General features: G+C 37.7%; 1 protein-coding gene across 1 annotated transcript in view; it reads left to right on the top strand.

Annotated features, from left to right (window-relative positions):
• The window catches only part of LOC114047398 (tubulin polyglutamylase TTLL11-like), a 237,933-nt gene that overhangs the window by 176,578 nt on the left and 50,482 nt on the right, over window positions 1–10,873 (top strand). The window contains exon 11 of the mRNA XM_027868227.1: window positions 3,654–3,923. Within this exon, the coding sequence (XP_027724028.1) occupies window positions 3,654–3,923 (270 nt within the window). The remainder of the gene's footprint in view (window positions 1–3,653; window positions 3,924–10,873) is intronic.

Here is a 10,873-nt window from a genome sequence, read left to right as displayed (position 1 = left end):
AAAGAAAAGAAAAGAAAAGAAAAGAAAAGAAAAGAAAAGAAAAGAAAGGCAAATCCCTTATAACAAGCATGCACAATCAAGGAAAACAAATTCCCTCCTTGGCTCTGTTCAAAAAATAAATATCTCATTCTATGCCCCGAATCCATTACTTTTCTGTCAAGAGATGGCTAGCATTTTTTTTTTTTTTTTACCATCACTCCTTTGGAATCATGGATGGTCATTGTTTTTATCATAGTTCATACAGCTTTCAAAGTTTTTTGTCTTTATAACATTGCATCATATAAATTATTCTCCTGGTTCTGGAAAGTTTTCAAAATTGTTATGTTTTTATAATGTTGGTATTATAGTATACATTGTTTAGTTCTGGTTCTGCTTATTTTACTCTGCCTCAGTTGATATTTCCATGTCACTTTGAAATTGGTTTCCTCATTTTTTTTTACAGCACAACAGTATACCTTCATATTCATATTATAATTGTCATTCAGTTGTTCCAGTCGTGTCCAACTCTTTATGACCTCATTTGATGTTTTCTTGGCAAAGATACTGGGGTAGTTTGCCATTTCCTTCCCAAGCTCATTTTACAGATGAGGAAACTGAGACAAACAGGGTTCAGTGACTTGCCCAGCTAGCCAGTAAGTATCTGAGACTGGATTTGAACTCAGGTCTTCTTGACTTCAGGCCCAGTGTTCTATTCACTGTGCCATCTAGCTGTTCTTCATATTGATATACCACAATTTATTCAGCTGTTCCTCACTTGACAGGCCTCCCTTTAAGTTCCCAGTTTTTTTGCCATTACAAAAAGAGCTAAGATATCTATCTATCTATCTAAAACCTTTTCCTATTTTTTGATCTTTTGAGGGTATAGAACTAGCAACGGTATCGCTGGATTAAAGGATATGCACTATTTTGTGTATAAGATATCTTTTGCATATAATTCCAAGGTGCTTTCCAGAGTGGTTGTATCCATTTACAAATCTACTTATAGTATATAAATGAGCCTGTTTTCCTGTAGTCCTTCCAACATTTGTAATTTTTTTTTGTCATCACTGTCAATCTGGTGGGGGTGTTCTACTTTCTAACCTCTTCACAAAGGTTATCCCTTCTGCCATTTCAGATCCTCCGCTCCTTCAAAGCTCTCATCTCTCTAACTCTTTTTATAAAGGAATACTTAATTGATAGGGAGGACAGGGACTATTTTATTTTTGTCTTTGTATCCCCAGCACCTAGCACAGTATTTGGCATATAGTAGGCACCTAATAAATGTTTGTAGATGATTAATTGTCCTTGATAACCTGGAGTGTGAAAAAGGTTTTCCTGGTCCTCTTCTCCTTTTCTAGAAAATAAAACTAGCCTACACTCAGAACGTAGATAACAGTCACTTGGCTGTGACAAAAAATATATACTCTGAATATCATTGTAAAATTCTTCCTGGTTTTCATATTGATCGATATTCTCAGCATTATTGGTTGAACTACTTGTGGAACACCTTAAGAACACTACAGCTTTTGATTACTTGACAGTCACATCCAACTTTTTTTCCCTAGTCAACAGTTTCAGAGTCACATTCTACTTCTTTCCCCTTCTCTCACTAAACTCTTATTCATCCATTAATTTGTTTTACTTCCCAATTGGTTTTACTTGCCTTTTCTTACTACCCGTGCCAACTATTTTTTCCTTGAGTGCTTCTCTTCAGATTTTATTCTTTTCTTTTATCAGATTGAGTCTTCCTTCAATTTATCCTGAAATTCTTTCAACTTTCTCTTCCCCTAAATCCAATCTCTGGCCTTCTTCATACATTCAGCCACCTCCAAATCACCTTTACAAAGTCCTCTTCCTTATTCAATTTAAAACCTCTCTTCTCCAACTCTTTCTTCTCTCACCATAGCCAAAAATAAAATCAATATGAGTTTCTCTTTCGTTGTTTGTTTCAGTAGAATGCAAGCTCCTCAAGGCCAGGATTGTTTGATTTTTGTCTTTTGATCCCTAGCACCTAACAAGGCTTCTTGCTGTCACTAAAAGTGTTCAAGATGTGACTTGAATGGCCAGCCATCAAAAATGTTATAGAAGAAATTCTCCAAGGTTCTATGTTGCTAAGATTCCTTGGTTAAAAGACTCACTGATTTCAATGTCATGGCAATCAAAAGAGAAATACAGAAAGAGAAACCCAACTGTGCTATTCATAGACTGTTTCATTTAAAATGACCTATCTGTAAGAAAGACCAATGAATTATTCATTGGTATGCTGAGTTTTGATGAAGGCCTAACCAATTAGAGTTATGATATCCTCTGTCATCTGAGGACATGTTTCCCAACTATTTGACCCCCTACTCTTCTGAAAAAATAAGAGACTGAGGTCCTCCTTCTGTGCCTTCCCAAGATTTGCGGCTTGGTTACTTTAGCAATAGTCTTAAAGTATCTGAAGACAGTAATATTGTTAGCTTTGAGTACAAAAGATAATAATTTACATTTTGTTTGCCTTTTGTGTGTGTGCATGGGGAGAGGACTTGTGTCCATCAGTCATATTATGATTAATCTCAGCTGGCAAGATTTGGGCACAGAACTGAATGGGCCAAAGATGCTATTCCCTCTTCACAGTGAACTCTGGAATGTTATGACCCCATTATCACTGAAAAATAAACTTAAACTATTTCATCATTTTGTTAGCTTGGACTGCGTGGAATTAATAGACTGTTAGATATGATCCTGGGGGATTCAGTTGACTCTCAGTTTTCTCATCTGTGAAAGGGAAATAAAAGCAGTACCTACTTCACAGGGTTGTTGTGAGGATCAAATCAGATTAAATGTAAAAATGCTTTCCAACCTTTAAAGTGCTATGTAAATGTTACCTATTATTATTGGAGCTGAAAGAGATCTGGTTAGAGACCATATGATTCAACCTTCTTATTTTACAGAGAAGGAAAGCGACACCCAGAGCAATAAAGTGATTTGTCAAAGGTCATACACTAAGTTGTGGCAGAACCAGTTTCTTGACTCCCAATCCCTCTTTCCACTCATCAGAACTTAATTATTTCAGTATCCAACTAAAATATTACATGGATACTTTTTTCTTTAAAATGAAAAACTCATGCCAAAGGTAGGTGATTTATATGATTTCTTTGTGAACTCAAAGTAAAAAAATACTATATTAAAAACAGAAAATCAATTATGATTCTCGGTAACTTATTTTTTTCTTCTCACCTTTTTGATAGAACTGTTATAACAGCTTTTCCCCCAATACATTTGTGTCTACTTCAGTTGCACAAGTATTATACTCCTAATAATTGGAGTTGTGATCAAATGAAGGTTAGATTGAAAAAATTATATTTGGCATCAGGAGACCTGGACTCAGATATTGATTAGACTATTAACTAGCTGTGTGATCTCCACCTTTAGAGACCTTAGTTTACTTCTCTTTAAAAGGAAAAGATTGAACTAGATACTTTCTAAGGTCATGTATAGCCCTGACTTTCCTTATTCTATATTGTAACATTCTATAATCTAAGATCCTTTCTAGCCCTACCATTTTATGTTTTAAGATCACGCTAGTGTTTTGTGCTCTTAAATTTCTTCCAGCCCTAATACTTATTCTCTCATCCGTTGTCTGGTAAATGCAATAAAGGAAGTTCTGTTTGTTTGTTTTTGATGTGCTTCAGATCTGAACAGTGTAATAAGATATCAGGAATGAGAGAAGAATCCAGAGAGGGGACAGATGAACCACAGTCAGCAGATATTTTTGATGCAGAAGCTTATATGAACAATGAAGCCAGCTTACCCTCGATCTGCCTCAAGCAAGTATTCCCCAAGTATGCAAAGCAGTTCAACTATTTGCGTTTGGTGGACAGGATGGCCAATCTGTTTATCCGATTCCTTGGAATAAAGGGGACGACAAGGTTGGGACCAACAGGGTTCCGCACTTTCATAAGGTTGGTAAGGCCAGACTTTACTCTGTATTTTCTTAAACTGCATATAGAATATCCCGGTCTGTGTCTGCTAAATTGGAGTGCTTAAGTGTTGCTCAGTGGAAGCAGAGGACCTAGGTTCACATTCTGTCTCTGCTGATTATTACTTTTGAGACCTTGAGGCAGTCATTTAAACGTACTGACCTCAGTTTCTTCACCCATAAAATGAGGGGTTTCAGCTACATATCTTCTGAGGGCTTAGCTCTAGATCTGTGATCTTATGACCACCACATTTTCCTAAAGCTAATAACTCATTAATAAAGCACTTTATGTACATTATCTCATGGTCTTTAATCCTTGAAATTCCCTGTGAGGTAAGTGACCCAACCAAGTGTTATTATCACCATTTTATAAATGAAGTAATCAGGGCTCAGGGAGTTGAAATGATTTGGTTTGGGCCACACACCTAATTCAGGATGTGAATCTAGGGCTTCTCTCTCCTAGGCCAACAAATTATTCTACTTTGATTCTGCAAGTAAATCATATCCATATATGTACACAAGCATACACATATACATGTGTATAAATGTGTCTAGGTATACATGTGTATATATAAGTATATTTCCCCTGAAAGGAAGATAAACAGAGGAAAGATAGAAGATTGAATGGGTTTGCTCAACTTTAAATACAGATCACAGCCTCAGTGAGAAACAACACTATGGGAGACACAAAGCTGGCCTTGGAGCCAAGAAGAGCTGAGCTCCAGTCCCGCCTCTAACAAACACTAGCCATGTGGCCCTGAGCAAGTCACATAAGTTCTTTGTGTTCTGGGCCATTCTCGAAGACTAGAAATTGCAGAAATGGTAACAACCTTCATTGGTAGGGGCAGTTTTCTCTCCTGAGGTTCTCTATTCCAGTGAAATAACAGGTCCAGGCCCTATCTACATGCCTATAATAATAATTATGGTATTTATATAGTCCTTTTTAGTTTACAATATATCCATCATTTCCTTCAATCAGTTTACCATCTTTGTGACCTTAGGCAAGTCAGTTCTCCTTTCTGGCTGTAGTTTTCTTATCCATCAAATGAATGGGTTGCATTAATCTCTTCTTGTTCTAAAAGTATATTTGTGTATACATGCATGCATATGTGTATTTATATTTACTTCAATATTTAATGTATCTATGATTTCAGTTCAATTGGACAAACTTTTATCAAATGCCAATGATGTGCAAAGAACACATAGACAAGAATGAAACAAAGTTTACATTCTTCTTTTGGGATACTATTGGGACATATATAGGTATTCTGCAATGATAATTAGAGCTGTGTTAGCTGGGGGAATTTGAGGAAGCCTTCTCAGAGGAGGTGGCACCTGAGCAAGACCAAATATCAAAGGAGTCTTGGAAGCTGAGATGAGGAGGGAGTGCATTCCAGGCTTGGGAAATAGAGATGTAGGTGCAAGATGGAGTGTCAGGCTGGGGAGGCATCTATCTAGTAGTTCTGTTTGACTGGAATGTAGAGTTCATCAAGGGAAGCAGTATGCTGTAGGGCTAGAAAAGGGAAGACGGGGCCAGTTTGTGGAGAGCCTTAAAAGCCAGACTGGGAAGTTTGGATAAATCCTTTTGGGCAGTCAGGAAACTACTGAGGGTTTTTGGACAAGAGAATGACATAGTCAGGCCTGTGCCTGAGGAAAATGACGTTTGACAGCTGTGCAGGATGAAATGAAAGAAGGAAGAGTCTGGAAGCGAGGAGACCAGTCAGGAGGCTTTTACAGTAGGTCAAGTGATAGGTGATTAGGATCTGAATCAGAGTGGTAGAAGTGTGACTGGAGAAGAGGGGAAAGTTGCAAGACATGTGGAGATAGAATTGGTAAGATATGACAAATGATTGGATATAAGCAGTGGGACACACATAGAAGTCAAAGATGATTTTAAAGTTATGAGCCTGGGTGACTTGGAGGATGGTGATACCCTCTACAGGAGAAAAGATAGGTTTAAAGACAACATTTCAGTTCCATATTGAACATATAGAGTTGAGGTATCCACAAATATTTGCATTGTTATGGGTTTTTCCTGTACCATTAAAAATTGCAACCTACTCCATTAGTAAATGGTCTTTATGAGTTGCCTTGATTAAAAAAATGACCATGATGTGGCCAAACTTCTGGCCATAATTCTCTCTGGACTTAGTTTGAGTGTCTTAGATGACATTTACATAGTCTATTATTGGAAAGGTCCTCAAAGCCTTTCTGCTTAGAGGAACCTACCCCAAGATTACATTCCCCTGACATATAACCTTCAACAATCCAAGGTCCCCTCCAAACCCAAAAGAGACATCAGGGTTATCAGTGGAGGATGTGTGTATATAATATGGATGATAAAAGCTAAATATCACAGGGATCCTGTTTTTTTTTAATTAATTTATTTTTAGTTTTCAACATTCACTTCCATAAGCTTTTGAGTTTTAAATTTTCTCCCCCTCCCTCCCCAAGACAGCATGCAATCTGATATAGGCTCTATATATACACAATCCTATTAAACATATTTTCACATTAGTCATGTTGTAAAGAAGAATTAGAACCAATAGGAGGAACCGCAAGAAAGAAGAAACAGAACTAAACAGAAGAAATAAAAGGAGTAAAAAGTATGCTTCAAACTGCATTCAGACTCCATGTTTCTTTCTCTGGATGTGGAGAGCATTTTCCATCATGGGACTTTTGGAGATGTCTTAGATCCTTGCATTGCTGAGAAGAGCAAAGTCTATCAAAATTAGTCATTGCACAATGTGGCTGTTACTGTGTACAATGTTCTCCTGGTTCTGCTCACTTCACTCAGCATCAGTCCACACAAGTCTTTCCAGATTTTTCTGAAGTCTGCTTGATCATCATTTCTTTTTTTTCTTTTTTCTTTTTTCTTCTTTTTTTTTGGCTAGGCAATGGGCTTAATTGACTTGCCCAGGGTCACACAGCTAGTAAGTGTCAAGTGTCTGAGGTCGGATTTGAACTCAGGTCCTCCTGACTCCAGGGCCAGTGCTCTATCCACTGTGCCAGCTAGCTACCCCTCATCATTTCTTATGGCACAATAGTATTCCATTACATTCATATACCACAACTTGTTCAGCCATTCCCCAATTGGTGGACATCCCCTCAATTTCCAATTCTTTGCCACCACAGAAAGAGCTGCTATAAATATTTTTTTACATGTGGGTCCTTTTCCCATTTTTATGATCTCTTTGGGATACAGCCTTAGAAATGCTATTGCTGGGTAAAAGGATATGCACATTCTTATAGCCCTTTGGGCATAGTTCCAAATTGCTCTCCAGAATGGTTGGATCAGTTCACAATTCCACCAACAATGTATTAGTGTTCCAATTTTCCCATATCTTCTCCAACATTTATCATTTTCCTGATTTGTCATGTTAGCCAATCTGATAGATAGGATGTGGTACCTCAGAGTCATTTTGATTTGTATTTCTCTAATCAATAGTGATTTCTAAATCATTTTTTTATGTGACTATGGATAGCTTTAATTTCTTCATCTGAAAACTGCCTGTTTATATCCTTTGACTGTTTATCAATTGGGGAATGACTTGTATTCTTTTTGTTTTTGTAAGACAATCGGGGTTAAGTGACTTGCCCAAGGTCACACAGCTAGTACGTGTCAAGTGTTTGGTCTGAGGCCGGATTTGAATTCAGGTCCTCCTGACTTCAGGGCCAGTACTCTATCCACTGCGCCACCTAGCTGCCCCTGAATGACTTGTATTCTTATAAAGATCTTGATTATTTTTTAACAGAATATATTTTATAACAAGAATACAGCAGAGTAGATAGACTGGTAGACTTGGAGTCCAGAAAGACTGAGCTCAAATTCTGACATTGACTAGCTATATGAGCATGGGCTGTGTGAGCATGGACTACTTATTTAGGTTAACTTCTTAGAGTTTCAATTGATCTGTAAAATGGGAATGATAATATCCATAGTACCTTCCTTACAGTTTTATTATGAGACTCAAAATAGGTAATATATGCATAGAGCGTTCCAAAACATAAAATTCTATAAATTTCTATAATGATTATAATTATTATCATATAACAATAGTAGTATTCTGTACTATAATTATGGTTCAATAATAATTGTTGTTGTTGCAATTTTCTAAAAGATACAGGAGAGAGGGTGGTGAGTAAAGGAGAAGTCAGAGCTGGAAGGGACCTTAGAAAGGTAAAACAGAATATTCAGAATGAAAGGGACCTTAGATCGTAGAACGTTAGATTTGAAAAGAGCTTTAGAACAAATGTTTTAACTAAAGAGGGAAGCCTGGTATAATGAAGAGAACATTGGATTTAGAATTGAAGGACCTGGATGTGAATCCTCACTCTGCTGCTATTTATTACCTGTGTAAACATGACCAAGTGACTTCACTACTCTTCATTATAAAATTAAAGACTTTGAGCACATTATCTCCCAGTTTTAAATTGCTGATCTTATAATACTTAAAGTTAATATGTTAAAACTGAGAATTATTATGAGATGGTCTTGTTCAGCAGGGCATAAGGAGATGGCCTCAGAAAGGGGATTACAGTGAAAACTGCCCCAGTGGAAAGGTGACAGAGTCAAAAAAAAAAACCCAAAAACTAATGTGATATTAGGCTGCACTAATGGTGAGAAGGAAAGGTTGCCAGCCAGGCATCGTATGGGAGGGAAAGAAGATGGACTGGCCATGTGGCAAGAGCAAGCAGTGGCAGGTGGCCATCCAGGGTGCAGAACGCCCCCCCCCGCCGGGCATCCTTGTGTTGTCCGTAGAAAGCAAAGAAGGCCCCCAGTGAGGTGGGTGGGTACCAGTGAACTTGGGAAGAAGATAAATGAGAGTCATGCAAAAGGGCTTGGCATAGGTAAGCTGGAATCTGCATCATTGGAGGGAACTCCTGAATTGATGAGATCCCACATCCATGTGCATATTTTAATATACTGGGCAGCATTCATAGATCCAGGGAAGTTATAGTCCTACTATTCTCTGCCCTGGTAAGACTACAAGCATTTATTAAGCATTTGCTAAATGGCGGAGACTGTGTTGGGCCCTGGGAGTACAAATACAAACAAGCAAGATGTCTCTTCCCTCAAAGACCTTGCTTTCTAATGAGGAAAGGCAAAGACAGAACTGGAAAAGGGAGGGGAGAGGCATCAAGGAAATGCAAAAGCCAACCTGTCAGAGCCAGGCCCATTATAGGAAAGAAATTGAGAAACCAGAAGATAGAAAGAGGAAAGTTATGAGGATAGAGTACTAGAAACCTTGTGATGAGTATCAGTTGTGGCGACTGGGCATATTCTGGAGAAGAGTAGATTGACTTTGTCATTCCTTTACTCAAAAACCTTCAGCGACTTCCCTATTGCCTTTATGATAATATACAAACTCCTCAGCCTGGCACTCGTCACGATCAGCTCCCACTAATCTTTTCAATTTTATTTCAGATTATTCCTTTTCATAGATCTATATTCTAGCCAAATTTGGCTGCTAACTGTTCCCTGATCTTAGTCCATTCTCCATGTCTGGAATCCACTCACTCCTTCTATCTACCTCATAGAATCATTGTCTTTCCTGAAGGCTCAGCTCAGGTGCCATCTCCTCCACTTATTTCCCCGATTTGTCCTCGGATTCCTAAGTTATCCTGTATTATACTTATATATGGACATAATATCTCTAACACCACTCTCCCCACCACCCCAACCCCAAGCCCTGTAACCTCCTCGAGGACAAGAGACTGTTGTGTTTTTGTCATACTATTCTCAGTGTCTGGTGTACAGTGCTAGACATTTGAATATAAAAGGGCCTTATTAAATATTTAAATAAATTTTAAATAATTAAATATTGTATAGTCCTTCACATCATGTATTTGAAGGACTATTATGTGGAAAATATTCTGCTCGACCCCAAAAGGCAAAACTAGGACAAATAGATGGAAATTGCAGAGAGGTATATTTAGGTTCCATGTCATGAATAACTTATTAACGATCAGAGCTGTCCAGATTGGAATATTCTGCCTTTAAACTAGTGAATCCCTTATCACTGGAGGCTAACAAGCAGAAGCTGGATGATCATTTTCTCAGGGATGTTGCAGGTAAGATTTTTGCTCAGATACTGCTTGGATTAGCTATGACCTCTTAGGTCTTCTCCATCTGAGGATCTGCAGTTTTGGAGAAATGTGAACCAGCCTCAATCCAGTTTTGAAGCCGTAGCTTCAAATGAGTGCATGTATAGTATGCTTTCTGATTGTTCATTCCTTTGTTCTCTATAATTAGAGCCATTTGCATGAAAAACCGATTTTTGTTCCTCAAGAATCTATTAGTTCCTGCAGTCATCATTCCAGTCTGTGGTCACGCATTTGTTAGTGGAAATGATCATGAAGTGGAGAATTAAGAATGATGTCTTCAGGTGGGGAATAGATGGCATCAGCAGAAGGAAGGACTCAGACAAAGAACATTTTTTCCCCTACAAATGTCTTTAGTAATTAAGGATCCGGGAAGGAAAAAATGCAGAAAATATTTTATAACTGTTAATAAATTTTCTTTTCAGATTGCACCAAGAGAGCTCAACAGCTCTTTAATATAAAAAATTCTTTCTCTGCTATTTACTTGGAGAACTTAATAACAAGTAGTTGTTCTTGCTATATTTTTTCTTCTTGCTTTATATTCTTTTTCATTATGAACTTAATATTTATCCAGATATTTAGATTCTAACTGAATACTGTGCTCTGAAAGTGATAAAAGAAATGTAACTGGTAGGCTAGATAAAACCACAGAATCATGGAGATAAAAAAGGACCTCAAGGGTCATCTAGTCTAACACCTATCAATAGATGGATAGTCACTACCTATAGAAAATAATAGTTTACACTGTCTATGGTGCTTTATTACTGTTTACAAAGCTGGATCTTCCCAACAGCCTAGTGAAGTGTAGGTAATAGAAGTATCATCTCT

This window comes from Vombatus ursinus, unplaced genomic scaffold, assembly GCF_900497805.2.
Source record: "Vombatus ursinus unplaced genomic scaffold, bare-nosed wombat genome assembly UNPS02014786.1, whole genome shotgun sequence".
In the NCBI taxonomy this organism is placed as follows: domain Eukaryota; kingdom Metazoa; phylum Chordata; class Mammalia; order Diprotodontia; family Vombatidae; genus Vombatus; species Vombatus ursinus.
The sequence above is the reverse complement of the archived record's forward strand: the minus strand, read 5'-3'. Positions and strand labels throughout refer to the sequence as shown.